General features: G+C 38.8%; 1 protein-coding gene across 4 annotated transcripts in view; it reads left to right on the plus strand.

Moving 5' to 3' along the window:
* LOC126203836 (mucin-5AC) overlaps window positions 1–18,363 on the plus strand; it is a 572,866-nt gene that overhangs the window by 505,033 nt on the left and 49,470 nt on the right. For 3 of the 4 annotated variants that reach the window (XM_049938208.1, XM_049938210.1, XM_049938211.1), the window contains 4 exons: window positions 2,947–3,139; window positions 3,267–3,413; window positions 13,203–13,255; window positions 13,388–13,477. In XM_049938208.1, coding sequence (XP_049794165.1) covers window positions 2,947–3,139; window positions 3,267–3,413; window positions 13,203–13,255; window positions 13,388–13,477 — 483 coding nt within the window. The remainder of the gene's footprint in view (window positions 1–2,946; window positions 3,140–3,266; window positions 3,414–13,202; window positions 13,256–13,387; window positions 13,478–18,363) is intronic. The other variant, XM_049938209.1, reaches the window with a different exon arrangement.

Raw genomic sequence — 18,363 nt, forward strand, 5'->3', positions numbered from 1 at the left:
TGTGCATTAGGTGTCACACATTCTTTCATCAGCCTGACTTGGCATTATTTTCAGTAGTTCAGGATCCTTATCGAGAAAGAGAAAAATGAACAGTTTTACAGTAGAATAATAATTTCGACCCTCTATAGAGATGTGAAATACAGACATTTAACAGAAAGGAGATACCAGTAATGCAGCTCACTGAAATTGGATTTGATCAAACTGCAAATGGTTGTATGTACATTGGTTGACATTTTGACTTTCTGTGGGTGACTGTATTGAAATTTCTTGACATTGCAATGGGTGTCACTCTTGCATCTTCTGGCAGTATTCGCCACAAGTTGAGAGTGACACACATTACAATGTCATGGTATTTCAGTACACACACCTGGATGCAAGTCCATAATAACAGAAAGCCTGGTTAGAAATGAACACGTTCCGTACAACATGGGAGTCAGTCAGCAGCTTTCACATTTATCCTTCTGGAAATGTGGTGGCTTGGAAATTGTATGAAATTGCCTTTCAACAGCTCTCTCGAAACATTCCATGTGGGAAAAAATATCTAAAAACAAAGATGATGTAACTTACCAAATGAAAGTGTTGGTATGTTGATAGACAAACAAACACACACAAAATTCGAGCTTTCGTAACCTAAGGTTGCTTCATCAGGAAAGAGGGAAAGACGAAAGGATGTGGGTTTTTAAGAGGGTAAGGAGTCATTCCAATCCTGAGAGTGGAAAGACTTACCTTAGGGAGAGAAAACGACAGGTATACACATATACACAGGAGTGTATACCTGTCCTTTTCTCCCCCTAAGGTAAGTCTTTCCGCTCTCGGGATTGGAATGAATCCTTACCCTCTCCCCTAAAACCCACATCCTTTCGTCTTTCCCCCTCTTTTCCTCTTTCCTGATGAGGCAAGCTTAGGTTGCGAAAGCTCGAATTGTGTTTGTGTTTGTTTGTTTATCAACATACCAACGCTTTCGTTTGGTAAGTTACATCATCTTTGTTTTATATATATATTCCCTTGCCCCCTCTCCCCTGCCCTTTCCCCCATTCAAAGTAATGCACTACGTCTTACAAGGGTTACATATGTTGAATGCTGGTGACAAGTACTTTCACATTTTAACGATATGCAGTAGTGTGTACTCCTGATAATTTTTGTGCAGATTTTTTGTGTTACAAAAGAAAGCAAACATGTTGTGCCACAGGGAGCAGCTGTGCAGATTGCCAGCTGGCAGGGGCAGCGGTGAACACTAAGCCAGACTAGCAATGGAAGGTTACTGTGCCTGAGCATGTGCAGACGTCGCCTGCCGACGTTACCACTAACCTGTCCAGTAGACATCCCAGATTTATATTTGAAAATATCTCTATTATTCATACCTCTTCTCCCCCCACATTACCCTGAATGATTGGAAGTATACTGTAATTCAAATTGTGTGTGGCATTTGTATGTTCATGTCGCATTCACATGCTAAATGTATTACCTTACCCTGAGTAACCTTGTTGATTACCTGATAGTGAACCTGTAGTAAACAGTGAACTGAACAACAAAGCTAGAATCTGTATTTTCTTTCTAGAGTGTCAAGTTCTCATACTGAAATCAGATTGTTAAATTCTATTTTTCATATTTATTTTTTATTTCATGTTTCGTTGGTTTCTTTAGTTTATGAATCTATGCTAAAATTTTAATTTGGGTGCCAGATATCACAGTACAATTTGCCTTTTTTCCATTCTAGAGCAAAATTGTGACAGAATTATTTCTACAGCTGCATGTTGTTCTACCTATGGAGTTTCACTGGACAACTGCCAGTGTACACAAGTTACACATTGCTTCACATTCATAATTTAAAAGATGTTTAAAATGCAGGCATATTTTTATATATACATGAATAAAAAGTAAAGCCATAGTTACAGTGGATAAGTAAAGTTGTGTAGTTGGAACCTTCAGCTTTCCTGGAAATAAGGGAAGAGGAGAGGAAATTGTGAGAAGGAAGATATTTAATTTTTAATACACTTGGTGCTCTGCAACTTGCGCAGAATAGGGGAACTTAATTTTTGACAGCTATCATGTTGACATTGGCAGCATAGGATTTATTTTAAATTTATTGTGCTGGCCAGTACTGGCCATCTGTCCATCGTAATTGATACTGTTAAGTAGGGTATCACATGAACAGTCATTTAAAATACGTTCTACAAACGACTGTATGTACATGTGTGTACTGCTTAATACTGATCTGGCTTATTAAATTTAAAGTGAATCTTACGCAGCTAATGTTGGCATTTACACCTTAAAAATGTAGTTACTAAACAGAAATGTGAGAAAGCAGAGATCAATGTCTGAGAACACTACATGAAATAGAATGCATGCAGGAAGTGGCATACTTATTTTTCCACACATTGCTTATGCCATTTGAAGGAAATGATTCCATATTTGCAATTGCTTCGCGCCTCCTTTTTCTGTATACTTTTATGAAGATCGTTAGGAGGGGTAGGGGGGAGGGCAGTATTTGTGAATTTCTTTTTCTCTGTAATGTCATTTCTTTTCTGTGCTGGTTTATATATATATATATATATATATATATATATATATATATATATATATATATATATATATATATAATCTCAAATAATGTGTTATCTGTTTCTTTGATCTGGTAGGTTTGTCAAACGTGAAAACTGTGCAGTGTAGGGTAAACAGCCTTGAGAATTCTGTATGATGTGTGTGTGTGTGTGTGTGTGTGTGTGTGTGTGTGTGTGTGTGTGTGTGTGTGTGTGTGTGTGTTGGGGGGGGGTCATGAAGGTCATTTGGATTAAAATAATGTATAAAGTATTATGTTATTAGAGTTAAAGATAAAGTTGGCTTGTTGATTTAAGTGTCAGAAAGAGCTAGGAGAATAGGTTTTGCAATAAGCAGAATGTAATGGTGGTAGCAAAATTCGGGCTCCATCCTTGTTGCATGTAAAAGTGGAGCCTGCCGGTTGTCTTGCAGCGGGAGAAGGGCAGCGCAAGTGTTCCTGTGGTAAATGGTGTCGACCAGAGCCCTCTCCAGTTGGCGTCGTCCTACAACTCCGTTAAGTGCATCATGGGTTCAGTTGCTCGCAGTGGCAGTGGTGCCCAGGAGGAACGTACAGTCTCCACTACCTCTGCTGCAACGAAAGGTCAGTAGCTTTGTAATTATGAATGTCCAGTGGTGTAGTAGCTTGGACGTGACCTTAATAGTACATTGAGTTGTTTTAAAATTTGAGAAATTGCTGGTTTCTGACTCGCTACTTTGTGTAAGTGCAGGAAATGATGCAGTGTTGAAACGATCAGTGGGGGCAGAAGCTGCGAAATCTGGTGTAGCAATACATAACAATTACCCAATGCAGATGCAACATTTAAGTGTCCTATCATTACCACCAAATACCTGGATTGCTACGTCTCTTGGATCAGGTAATATATTTATCACATTCGTAATTAAATTATTAGTTGTTTTGCTACTGATTTTAATGGATATTTGAGTTATTCTGTTGCTTTGACAGGAGGATAAGTCATCTGTGAGTAGTTGGAACTGAATTTTACCCTTACCACTGATTCAAGATTTCCTGTTCATATTCATTTGTTCTTTGTTATGTGTGGAGATCTTACCTGTATATGAAGGATTTAGCTTCGATTGATATGGCAGTTAATTTGAATTGTCGATACCTTAGCTGCTTCTTCTGAAATTGTTGAGAGTCTAGCATATGACCATTTTTAACTCAGTGTTAACTATTATGATAACAAATGGTATTAAATGAGTAGTCACACTTACTATGGCAGGTGCAGCATGTGCTGGGTAGTGATAGGTGCTTTCATTACAGCTTGTAATTGTTAATACATTAGATTGTACATTAAAATTGAATGAGCTGTGGTATGGTTTTGGAGTATATTAATTGAAAAGCTCTCATTGGTTTTTGGCAATTATCTTCATGCTGAGAAACATATGACAACAATCGGAGATTTTTCAACAGAAACCAAATTAATTTCATGAAAGTAGTAACATATGGATAAGAAACCACATGCGGATGATAAAACTAAGACTAGCAGAAAGTATTAATATATTCAGGGTGTTTCACTGCAGATGCTGACTCTTCAAATTTCATACTTGATTGGTAAAAATGGACAGCTGAAGCCTGACAAATTTCATGTAAAATTTGTTTGTAGTTCAAAATTTAAATCATTTGAGTTAAAGTGGTGTGGGGGATTTGTCATTCTTGAAAAATGTTACTTCAAAAGATCCAGGGTGATCTGATGCATGGAATAGTTGTTTTGACAGAGCCAACTTTCAACACTGGGAAGACAACAGTCTAGGTAAATCTGTGAACTATTCATTTGTAGTGAAAAGGTTGTGGTGTGGTATGGAACTGGGAATTACTGAGGCATATTTTTTCAAAACCAAGATCGACTAACCCACTGCTTCTACATTCGTGTATCATGAGACATTTGTGCAGTGAAGGGTACATGGTGGACAAGATTCATATTCCCATGTCCTTTTCCATTTGCAGATGGTACATTCTGCAAGCCCTAATTTCAGTTATTTAACTATTTTGATAATTGAGGTGGCTAGAAGAAAAGTGGTGTGACGAAATTGAGTATTTTGAGGTATGTGCACCATATTGTAGTGGGTGGACCACTTTGTTGGCAGAAGAGATGTAAGTGTATTTGGTGATTTTAACTGCTTCGTAGCAGTTATTTAAAGAGCAATTAATGTCACTAGATCCAAATGTTTTGTAAATTGTTGTACTAAGGTGTTTTGATGCATTAGTCTTTCCCAGATTAGAAGCTGTTTTTGCATTCAAAGCATTAAAATAGAAAAATGGAAGGAGGCGAACATATTAAGAACAATGGAAATAATGACCAGAGAGGAAGTGAAAATGATGATACATACGCCAGGATATTCGGAAAAAACTTGGGAAATTTTCATCCAGCAAAAGCCTGGGAACTTGACAGAATTCCGGGAATTTTTCATTGTTTTAGTTTTCAGTTAAAAATTCTAATTTTGATTGGTAAGAAGTGATACTGTAACAAAGAATTTTACCTTAGCCCACTGCTGTTGAACAGTACTGCAGCAATGAAACACAAACAAGATAATAAGACCAAAATAAAACTTCAGTTGCCAAGAAAATGTGCCATTGCCATTTACAACAATGAAAACACACACACACACACACACACACACACACACACACACACACACACACACACACACAGCAAAATGTGACAATAGCTTTAAGATAGACTATTCAGTATGTTGTAACAATGGACTGCTTTTGATGAGCATGATGTCACAACTGTTTACTTTTCAAACAGGTCACAGGGAAGATATTGCGATTGCTAGTTTTAGAAGCGTTAATTCCAATGCAAATTTCCTTTTTTGCAAGATCAGTTGTTACATGTGAGTGTCTGATGAATTTTTTTTAAAATCAAGGAGCATTTGACCCGCATAAAAAAATGTAACACATTGAGGACAAGCCACTTGAAAAATTTTGTGTCCAGAAGACCACCTATTTATGCTATTATTTAAAACATTTTTTGGCTGGCATACCTTAAAGGGTAACACACGCTAAAAAAGACCAGAAAGCTTGGTTTCCCTCGTAGCTACACCATTTGTTCATTAAACAATTCTATTTGTGTGTTACCACTACTTAACAGTGATGTTGCTACTAGCTGACTACATCACATGTCCTATGCTCTGAATATCTGCTGTCATTGGCTGGCGAGATGTCAGATAAGGAGAGGTATGATCGGCTGACAAAAGCGGATCGTAATAGAAAGAAAACTGGCGTTCTACGGATCGGAGCGTGGAATGTCAGATCACTTAATCGGGCAGGTAGGTTAGAAAATTTAAAAAGGGAAATGGATAGGTTAAAGTTAGATATAGTGGGAATTAGTGAAGTTCGATGGCAGGAGGAACAAGACTTTTGGTCAGGTGATTACAGGGTTATAAATACAAAATCAAATAGGGGTAATGCAGGAGTAGGTTTAATAATGAATAAAAAAATAGGAGTGCGGGTTAGCTACTACAAACAGCATAGTGAACGCATTATTGTGGCCACGATAGACACAAAGCCCATGCCTACTACAGTAGTACAAGTTTATATGCCAACTAGCTCTGCAGATGATGAAGAAATAGATGAAATGTATGACGAGATAAAAGAAATTATTCAGGTAGTGAAGGGAGACGAAAATTTAATAGTCATGGGTGACTGGAATTCGTCAGTAGGAAAAGGGAGAGAAGGAAACATAGTAGGTGAATATGGATTGGGGGGAAGGAATGAAAGAGGAAGCCGCCTTGTAGAATTTTGCACAGAGCATAACTTAATCATAGCTAACACTTGGTTCAAGAATCATGAAAGGAGACTGTATACATGGAAGAAGCCAGGAGATACTGACAGGTTTCAGATAGATTATATAATGGTAAAACAGAGATTTAGGAACCAGGTTTTAAATTGTAAGACATTTCCTGGGGCAGATGTGGATTCTGACCACAATCTATTGGTTATGAACTGCAGATTGAAACTGAAGAAACTGCAAAAAGGTGGGAATTTAAGGAGATGGGACCTGGATAAACTGAAAGAACCAGAGGTTGTAGAGAGTTTCAGGGAGAGCATAAGGGAACAATTGACAGGAATGGGGGAAAGAAATACAGTAGAAGAAGAATGGGTAGCTCTGAGGGATGAAGTGGTGAAGGCAGCAGACGATCAAGTAGGTAAAAAGACGAGGGCTAATAGAAATCCTTGGGTAACAGAAGAAATATTGAATTTAATTGATGAAAGGAGAAAATATAAAAATGCCGTAAATGAAGCAGGCAAAAAGAAATACAAACGTCTCAAAAATGAGATCGACAGGAAGTGCAAAATGGCTAAGCAGGCATGGCTAGAGGACAAATGTAAGGATGTAGAGGCTTGTCTCACTAGGGGTAAGATAGATACTGCCTACAGGAAAATTAAAGAGACCTTTGGAGATAAGAGAACCACTTGTATGAATATCAAGAGCTCAGATGGAAACCCAGTTCTAAGCAAAGAAGGGAAGGTAGAAAGGTGGAAGGAGTATATAGAGGGTTTATACAAGGGAGATGTTCTTGAGGACAATATTATGGAAATGGAAGAGGATGTAGATGAAGACGAAATGGGAGATATGATACTGCGTGAAGAGTTTGACAGAGCACTGGAAGACCTGAGTCGAAACAAGGCCCCGGGAGTAGACAACATTCCACTAGAACTACTGATGGCCTCGGGAGAGCCAGTCATGACAAAACTCTACCATCTGGTGAGCACGATGTATGAGACAGGCGAAATACCCTCAGACTTCAAGAAGAATATAATAATTCCAATCCCAAAGAAAGCAGGTGTTGACAGATGTGAAAATTACCGAACTATCAGTTTAATAAGTCACAGCTGCAAAATACTAACGCGAATTCTTTACAGACGAATGGAAAAACTGGTAGAAGCTGACCTCGGGGAAGATCAGTTTGGATTCCGTAGAAATGTTGGAACACGTGAGGCAATACTGACCTTACGACTTATCTTGGAAGAAAGATTAAGAAAAGGCAAACCTACGTTTCTAGCATTTGTAGACTTAGAGAAAGCTTTTGACAATGTTGACTGGAATACTCTCTTTCAAATTCTGAAGGTGGCAGGGGTAAAATACAGGGAGCGAAAGGCTATTTACAATTTGTACAGAAACCAGATGGCAGTTATAAGAGTCGAGGGGCATGAAAGGTAAGCAGTGGTTGGGAAAGGAGTGAGACAGGGTTGTAGCCTCTCCCCGATGTTATTCAATCTGTATATTGAGCAAGCAGTAAAGGAAACAAAAGAAAAATTCGGAGTAGGTATTAAAATTCATGGAGAAGAAGTAAAAACTTTGAGGTTCGCCGATGACATTGTAATTCTGTCAGAGACAGCAAAGGACTTGGAAGAGCAGTTGAACGGAATGGACAGTGTCTTGAAAGGAGGATATAAGATGAACATCAACAAAAGCAAAACGAGGATAATGGAATGTAGTCAAATTATGTCGGGTGATGCTGGGGGAATTAGATTAGGAAATGAGACACTTAAAGTAGTAAAGGAATTTTGCTATTTAGGGAGTAAAATAACTGATGATGGTCGAAGTAGAGAGGATATAAAATGTAGACTGGCAATGGCAAGGAAAGCGTTTCTCAAGAAGAGAAATTTGTTAACATCGAGTATAGATTTAGGTGTCAGGAAGTCATTTCTGAAAGTATTTGTATGGAGTGTAGCCATGTATGGAAGTGAGACATGGACGATAACTAGTTTGGACAAGAAGAGAATAGAAGCTTTCAAAATGTGGTGCTACAGAAGAATGCTGAAGATAAGGTGGGTAGATCACGTAACTAATGAGGAGGTATTGAATAGGATTGGAGAGAAGAGAAGTTTGTGGCACAACTTGACTAGAAGAAGGGATCGGTTGGTAGGACATGTTTTGAGGCATCAAGGGATCACAAATTTAGCATTGGAGGGCAGCGTGGAGGGTAAAAATCGTAGAGGGAGACCAAGAGATCAATACACTAAGCAGATTCAGAAGGATGTAGGTTGCAGTAGGTACTGGGAGATGAAGAAGCTTGCACAGGATAGAGTAGCATGGAGAGCTGCATCAAACCAGTCTTAGGACTGAAGACCACAACAACAACAACAATCTCAGTTTCAATGCTTCAGGAGCTACTGTGTTGTATTTGGTGGAATTCGTATTTACACTTCCATAGTACAAAAATACACAGTGTACATGTTGCTGCACATGAAAGACCTTTCCAAAAACCCTTTCTTTTTTTGCTGGGCTTCATTTCCTAACACGCTGGAATGTTATAAGCCAGCTCCAAAGCAAAGTATATTGTTAATTAACGTGGAAAAAAATGTTTACATTGGTCTTTGTCAGTCCTTACTGAAGAATAAGTAGAGTGCTTTGGCCGAAAGCTCAGTGTGTAACAAGTCTTTTCAGTGTGCCTGTCTACAACTCTTTACAGTGATTATCAATCTATCCTGGTAAAATTTTGTTGATATTCCAACATAGACTTCGTATTGTTTGATATGACTATATTTATTTGCAATGTAATATTATAGAAACTGCTGTCAGTTACAAACTGTCAATGTTTACTTCAAACATTTTGTTTACGACAGTCTTCTCTAGTATCATTGTCATTTCAAAATAATAATGATAGAGTAAATATAAAAGTGTCTTTCACAGGATGTCATTTAAAGGAAATTTGTGTCAGATAACCATGAATTTCAAACTGTATTCACTGTTGGAGAAATTTAATAGTTATAAGATTAGAACATGCCTGGTATGTCATTTTTGCAGTATCCAATCAAATGACAACTCTTAAAATGAACCATTGGTGCATTTTTGGACAAAATTTTGAATCAACATCATCCTGTCTTGAAAACTATTTTAACCTGATTCTAGCAGCCAGTGTTGCAGATTAGTCTGTTAATAGCAATCAGCTGATAAAGTGTGTGGTGTTGCAGTATGAAATGTCTTCACCAAACAGTATTGTACACTAGGAACAAACAGTATGAGGTGTGCCTTTTTAAACAAATTGGTCTTGTATTCAGTAGGATGGAAGCTCCTGATTAAAGTTCCCCATGGTTTTCATGAATTACTTCAGGCAAACACTGGAATGGTACCTACTGTAGGGCTATAGCCAACTACCTGTCACGTTCTTAACAAACTACCTGTCACGTTCTTAACAAACTACCTGTCACGTTCTTAACAAACTACCTGTCACGTTCTTAACAAACTACCTGTCACGTTCTTAACAAACTAAATGTTATGTATGTAAATGTGTATGTATGACTTACGTATTTTCATTCTTAAACTAATACCACGAAATGTCCAGTATCTTTGTTAAAGTGATCTGCAGATTACTACTACTACTACTGAGTTACTATACTTGCTATACTGATTCCTTTTTTAAAGTCACTGAAAAACAATTTATTTAGGAATCGTCAACTTCAGTTCTTCTTCCTTGAGAATAAACATGTTAATGCAGGTAAGGCATGTATGAATTTGTAGATACGATTTCTAACCATACTCTTTCCCAGAATTATAACTTTTTTCTTACATTCACAGAATTTTCGTAATTTGCAGTGCAAGATAGGCAACTGAATTGAAATCACTCATCTGATACTGCTAAACACTCCACTTACAAGTAATGTTTGTTTAGTGCAATGTTAATTTGTTTTTCATTTTACTAATTAAAAAACTGAGTTTGTGCTAGATGTTCTACAGTCGTACATTCATTTCTTGCAGCTTTTCTTTATTCACAACAAACATTGTCTTCTAGTGGTGTGTGTTCATGCCTGTTGGTAGCAGTTTCTCAGGAAAAGAATATGCTGAGAGTCAGTCTACTGTGGCAACTCCAGATGCTGGGTGTCTCTCTTAACTTTCTTCCTCTGCTCCCCTTTTTCAACCAATTACTATGGGAATTTACAAGTAACTGCTAATGCAGTCAATTTTGACCTTCCATTTTCTAGCTTTAATGAATAATATTGATCTTAAAAAAAATGTTTTTGTCTGGAAGAATGTGTGATTTGAAAGCCATTGTTAGAGTTCTAAAATTTCAGTGTTTGTTTAGTGATGCCTATCTGCCATATTGACCTAAATTTTACTGCTTAATTATGCGTTTTCATACTGTCCTGAACACAGAATAATGCAACTGGGACAGAGCATAATAACCTTCAACAATACTTGCAGTACATGCATAATTCACGTAACACAGGAATGTGTGGTGAACAAATATCTCGAATAACTGCAGCTACATCTTGATCAACAATGGTGTTGTGACAATCCAAACAACAGTTTCACAATCTTTTAATGTAAAATATTTGTGTGAATGACACCAGAGGAACTCAGAGTTAAGATGATGTAACATATGTCCTTAAGATTCAAGAGTAGAATGTAATGATCGTATCTGAGGGCAACTTGACAAGTAAAAAGCCCCCAACCCCACTCTGTAGTTAGCAACATTTGACTCGACAATGTCATGCGTTAACCTCACTGTAATTCTAGGACTTTAGCTATGTTGGTTAGTGAGTGATTCAGTTCAAATAAAATTTCAGAGTATTTTATCACCACATTCTGTGTATGCACCCAAGAAAAAATGAGATAAGCAATTTGTTTTTTGTAATGTGAAGGGTCTGCAACTGCAGTATTCTGCAAGAATTACAGAGGGTAAATTACGTGAGAAGTGGATATGTATTTGCAGCTAAGTTTTTGTTCAAGCTATTTACTTAAAAAATGTAAAAGGACAGCAAGAAAGTTGAGGTAGCGATTTGTCTAGATTCAACATATGTCGAACATCAGCCATGGCTCAGAATTTGCAGTAAACTATAAAGCCATTAAAATACTGCAAAGGTTTTGACTGTTAAGTACATCAGTTGATAAGACACACTCAGGAATGTTTGGACATTCAAAAACCAGATTTCAGTCATTTTGAAGTGGAAGAAGACTTTGGACCACATAGTAACAAAGGAGGAGATGTTAGTCGGTCCCTATTAACCAGATTAAGCTGTGGAAACATTCCTTTGTGGCTACAGTAAGGGGGTTCAAGCCAAACTGCTTCAGGCAAGTTTGATACCATTGTTGACACGGTATTCCTGAACGTCAGGAAGTGAATACACAGTTACTGTGATATCTGAAACACAAAATGAAGATGAAAAAGAGAGAACCTTTCAAAAGGCACAAGTTTCCAGGAAGCTCCTCTCAGGCAAGTGCTAAAACAATTAAGTGCATTTAAAGTTGTGGTTTTGAACTGTTGGGATTTTGGTATCCTGAGCTAGCTCAGAGATTTTCACCTTTGTGGGCTGGTAAAAGGGAGTGAGTGAGTGAATCAGTTTTTGAGGATGACTGGGTTGTGGAGGCAGGACAAAGACAGGTGTGCACAATGCCACAAAGTTTCTGCCAGCACAGTTTTAGGAAGCTTGTTATTTGCGATGATACGGTCTCACAAGGGAACCTCCCCATTGCACCCCCCTCAGATTTAGTTATAAGTTGGCACAGTGGATAGGCCTTGAAAAACTGAACACAGATCAATTGAGAAAACAGGAAGAAGTTGTGTGGAACTGTGAAAAAATAAACAAAATATACAAACTGAGTAGTTCATGGGAAGATAGGCGACATCAAGGACTCTAAGAACACAGGAGCGCCGTGGTAACGTGAGCAGCTGCGGAACGAGAGGTCCTTGGTTCAAATCCTCCATCGAGTGAAAAGTTTAATTTTTTTATTTTCAGTTTATGTGACAAACTATTGTGTTTTCATCACTTTTTTGGGAGTGATTATCACATCCACAAGAAAACCTAAATCGGGCAAGGTAGAAGAATCTTTTTACCCATTCGCCAAGTGTACAAGTTAGGTGGGTCGACAACATATTCCCGTCATGTGACGCACATGCCATTACCAGTGTCGTATAGAATATATCAGATGTGTTTTCCTGTGGAGGAATCGGTTGACCTATGACCTTGCGATCAAATGTTTTCGGTTCCCATTGGAAAGGCACGTCCTTTCGTCTACTAATCGCACGGTTTTGCGATGCGGTCACAAGACACAGACACTAAACTTATTACAGTGAACAGAGACATCAATGAACAAACGGACAGATCATAACTTTACGAAAATAAAGAAAGTAAAATTCTCACTCGAGGGAAGACTTGAACCAAGGACCTTTCGTTCTGCAGCTGCTCACGCTACCACGAGACCACGGCGCTCCTGAGCTCACATTGTCCATGATGTTGCCTATTTGGCCCATGGACTACTCAGTTTGTATATTTTGCTTATTTTTTCATAGTTCCACGCAACTTCTTCCTGTTTTCTCAATTGATCTGTGTTCAGTTTATCAAGGCCTATCCACTGTGCCAACTTATAACTAAATCTGAGGGGGGTGCGATGGGGAGGTTCCCTTGTCAGTAGAAAGTTCGAAGTGCTGTAATACATTTGTTGGCCACAGTGTGTTGATCTGCAATGAAATTATCTTTCTATGACCCTTTCCACTGCTGAAATCTGACAGAGCATTCCACATAATTCAAATATTACATTACTTATCGGTAGCTTTAAGCACACCTATAAGTAACAACCATCTAAAATATGGTCCTGAAAATAAAGGAACTTGTACTCAACAGAGTTGTTGATTACTACTGCTTGTGATAATGTACGACAGGTGTCTAACAATGCCAATATTTACGTTTGTTTCAGAGCAAGTGGGGCGAGTGTTCCAGGGCAGTAAGGATTTCCCTTCAGATATAAAGGTGTGTTAAGTAGTTGAGAATAATTTTAATTCTTCTGTTTCAAGTAAAGGTTTTGAGTGAAGAATGGAAACGTTTCCACAACATTCAAGAGTTAAATGTATATTTAGTGATAACTTGTCCCTTTATGTGCAGGCTAAATCTCTTGATGAGAATGGTAATGCAGTGAATCGACTGGAGTCTGGACAAAGCAATGAACGGAAGAGCAAAACTCGAAGAACTAAGGTAATTTATCATAAAAACATTACAGTGTTTTAAAATGTGGTTTGTCCATAGTACTTTCTGATAGGAATTATTACCTTTAGTTATCTAATCCTATGGTGGATGTTAACGATGATGTGATAGAATTGTAACAGAAACACACATGGCTATACAGGTACACACACACATTACATTAATTTACTTGCCATAGGTTCATTTTTTCAGAGTACAATCAAAACTGAGTTTGATAGAAAGCTGCAAAATGTGCATTTTTATGGCAAGCACTAATATTTTGCAAGATTTCTAGAATTTGAAGGACACACACACACACACACACACACACACACACACACACACACACACACACACACACACACACACACAGGACCTCTGTGTGCCGTGGATGCATTAATGCGTGAGACATTTACCGGCCAATAAGCCATGTTTCCGCCCTGAGTGCTAAGCAGCTTTCTGTCATTTTGCCTGTGTGCATTTGCTGCCGTGATGTTACTGTTTTCATCTTCATTTTTTACTGCATAAATGGCATGCTGTTGTGATTGTACAGAGGAAAAAAGCATGAAGATAGTGATGGGCAATTATACTTTACTTGGTGTCATAGGATGAAAGTAGCATACCAGAAGACTCCACATAAATACTGCTGCAATAATGTTGCTGGAGAGACTAGTTGCAAGCTAATATCATTACACATAGCTGTAAAGTTTGTAAATAACAAAGACGTCAGTGGAAACAGAAATAATTAAAACATTTAGTTACTTCGTGATTACATCTTCTCTTCTGACAGCACGAAAAAGGTTTTGCTAAATGTGTGCAATGCCTTTAAAAGTAGTAATTCTTTCCATCAAAAAAATTGTAATTACATCTATATCTCGTCGATAGACAAAGTTTAGAGTATTAATAATACAACAATATAGGTACTTCTTCGCGTGCTATAATTTACAAAAAGCCTCATTTCGATGTCTTGAACCATTTATGAAATACAGTATAACCACGCTTTTACGTTCCCGGAATTGACGTTTTCACGCTGTTTGACATTTTTTATCGATCCCGTCAAATTTCCTATGCCCACAATATTAATTTGCACCTGATTTTTCGTCAACATATAATTTTCCTGCGATTTACGCTTTACGAAAAAATGTTTGTGGAGAAAATATGATGTTGGCATGATGTACGCCATCCAGTGTTGTTTACAAATTTTAAGTGGTTAAGTTTCTTGACACCAGGGCACTATATTCATTCATGTATGTATATTTTGTGTTGTTACACAAACAAACAATGAGTGATAGTTTGTGTGTGTGTCTGGCTTTCTACATAACTGATGAGGCACAGTACCTGATAACCTCAAATAGACGACTATAGTGCAAGAGATGCAGAATAACACATTCAAACACCATACAAAATACATATTTGCACTTGACAACGAGAAAAAATTCTCGAAATGCATCATGCTAAGCATGAAAAAATACGTAATTAGTGCAGTATTTCATTACTTACATAGTGAATGACAGCTGCAGGCTTTCAAAAACATCGATTATGACATGACATGAAATTGAGTCAGACAGTTATCAGTTCCAGTGACATCAGCGGTTTTTATTAGATAATAAATCTTCATTAGATAGTAAAAACGTCCTTGACAAACCTTTTGGTGCGTGTTACGTACATACATCATACAGAAAGTGGAAGGAGGTATCCTATACGTAACTTTTACAGCTTAAAACGTTATTTCCTACATTTTATATTTTCACACAGTTTGCATCATTTTTTTGAAGTCCCTTGAAAAGTGTAAAAGGATAGTTTCACTGTAAAATAGATGTTACGGCCATATACTTCATGCTGTGCATGGATAGAACACTGGTGCCATGTGCACAAGTCTCTAGTAGACATAAAAACCAGTATCTTGAGAAAAAGATGCTGTGACTTACCAAATGGGAAAGCGTTTTTAGATAGACAATTAAAAACACACACACAAATATCAAGCTTTCGCAACCCACGGTTGCTTCATCAGGAAAGAGGGAAGGCGAGGGAAAGACGAAGGGATGTGGGTTTTAAGGGATAGGGTAAGGAGTCATTCCAATCCCGGGAGCGGAAAGACTTAACTTAGGGGGGAAAAGGGACAGGTATACACTTGCCCCCCCCCCCCCCCCCCCCCCCCGCGCACACACATCCATCCGCACATATACAGACACAAGCAGACGTGTGTGTGTGTGTGTGTGTGTGTGTGTCTCCCTTTTTCCCCCTAAGGTAAGTCTTTTCGCTCCCGGGATTGGAATGACTCCTTACCCTCTCCCTTAAAACCCACATCCTTTCGTCTTTCCCTCTCCTTCCCTCTTTCCTGATGAAGCAACTGTGGGTTGCGAAAGCTTGATATTTGTGTGTGTGTTTTTATTGTCTGTCTACCAGCGCTTTCCCGTTTGGTAAGTCACAGCATCTTTTTTTAATATATTTTGTTCAGTGCTCCACTTCATTGCATGCAGCAGTGCTCTACTTCACTGTATGCAGCACAATAACTAAGACAAATAACGAAAAGGAACTTAGCCATTTATCGAGTCAAGATATCTTACTGTAAAACGTGAAACAATAAAATTTTTCGCCAAGTAGTTTTCATAAAATTGGATGATACATATGTCATTAGAGGTCCACAGGTCTACTCAACCTTGTTGCCAACTATTCATGAACGGAATCAACAAATGGGAGATTGAGAAAGTTAATAGTGTGGTTCCCAACGGCTGCTGATGTATTAGAGTGGTATCACTGGTAGATCAATCCTGTCTTTCAGTTTTGACAGTTATGATTACATGTACACCATGTGATCAAAAGAATCTGGACACCTGGCTGAAAATGACTTAAAAGTTCGTGGTGAAGTCCATCAGTAATACTTGAATTCAATATGGTGTTGGCCCACCCTTAGCCTTGATGACAGCTTCCACTCTCTCAGGCATATGTTCAATCGGGTGCTGGCAGGTTTCTTGAGGCCTGGCACAAAGTCGGCATTCCAAAGGATGGATTCAGGTCAGGACTCCGTGCAGGCCAGTCCGTTATAGGGATGTTATTGTCATGTAACCACTCCACCACAGCCTGTGCATTATGGTGCTCGATTGTGTTGAAATATGCGATCGCCATCCCCAAATTGCTCAACAGTGGGAAGCAAGAAGGTGCTTAAAACATCAATGTAGGCGTGTGCAGTGATAGTGCCACGCAAAACAATGAGGGATGCAAGGCCCCTCCATGAAAAACATGACCACACCATAACACCACCACCTCCGAATTTTACTGTTGGCACTACACACGCTGGGAGATGACGTTCACCGGGCATTTGCCATACCCACACCCTGCCATCGGATCGCCACATTGTGTGTTCTGTTATTCGTCACTCCACACAAATTTTTTCCACTGTTCAATCGTCTAATGTTAATGCTCCTTACGCCAAATGAGGCAATGTTTGGCGTTTACCGGTGTGATGTGCGGCTTATGAGCAGCCGCTCGACCATGAAATCAAAGTTTTCTCACCTCCCATCTACCTGTTGTAGTACTTGCAGTGGATCCTGATGCAATGTGCAATTGCTGTGTGATGGTCTGGATAGATGTCTGCCTATTACACATTACGACCCTCTTCAACTGTCGGTGGTCTCTGTCAGTCGACAGACGAGGTTGGCCTGTACGCTTTTGTGCTGTACGTGTCCCTTCAAGTTTCCACTTCACTATCCCATCGGAAACGATGGACCTAGGGATGTTTAGGAGTTTGGAAAAATCGTGTACAGACGTGTGACATAAGTGACTCCCAATCACCTAACCACGTTCAAAGTCCGTGAGTTCCGCGGAGCACTCCATTCTGCTCTCACGATGTCTAATGACTACTGATGTTGATGTGGAGTACCTGGCAGTAGATGGCAGCACAATGCACCAAGTATGAAAAACGTATGTTTTGGTGTGTCCGGATACATTTGATCACATAGTGTAGGTCATCAGATTTATGAAAGAACACTCCTTAGGTTACTCAGGTGCATACGAGTGACACCTTGCTTTTCTTATAGTCTTCTAAAATTCTACTAAAAACTCCAGTGGTAGTGTACTACTTACAAGGGAACCTCTCAGTCGCACCCCCCTCAGATTTAGTTATAAGTTGGCACAGTGGATAGGCCTTGAAAAACTGAACACAGATCAATCGAGAAAACAGGAAGAAGTTCTGTGGAACTTTGAAAAAAATAAGCAAAACATACAAACTGAGTAGTCCATGCGAAGATAGGCAACATCAAGGATGATCTGAGCTCAGGAGCGCCGTAGTCCCGTGGTTAACGTGAGCAGCTGCGGAACGAGAGGTCCTTGGTTCAAGTCTTCCTTCGAGCATAAAATTTTATTTTTTATCATCATAGTTCAGGCACTCACACATAATCAACTTCCAAAATTCCAGAACAAGTTCAGATTGGCTTGGACATATGCAGGATTTGACGGTCTACACACAGAAAAATTTGAAAATGTTAAAAACATATGTTTTGACAGAGCACAGGGAAAAGTGTGCGACTGTGAAACTGTTGGATTCATTTGTTGCAGTTTATGTGACAAACTCTTGTGTTTTCATCACTTTTTTGGGAGTAATTCTCACATCAACAAGAAAACCTAAATTGGGGAGTGTAGAAGAATCTTTTTACCCATTCGCCAAGTGTATAAGTTTGGTGGGTCGACAACATATTCCTGTCGCGTGACGCACATGCCCTCACCAGTGTCTTATAGAATATATCAGACGTGTTTTCCTGTGGAGGAATTGGTTGACCTATGACCTTGCGATGAAATGTTTTCGGTTCCCGTTGTAGAGGCACGTCCTTTCGTCTACTAATCCCACGGTTTTGCGGTGCGGTCGCAAAACACAGACACTAAACTTATTACAGTGAACAGAG

Source organism: Schistocerca nitens, chromosome 9 (genome assembly GCF_023898315.1).
Source record: "Schistocerca nitens isolate TAMUIC-IGC-003100 chromosome 9, iqSchNite1.1, whole genome shotgun sequence".
NCBI classification, from domain to species: domain Eukaryota; kingdom Metazoa; phylum Arthropoda; class Insecta; order Orthoptera; family Acrididae; genus Schistocerca; species Schistocerca nitens.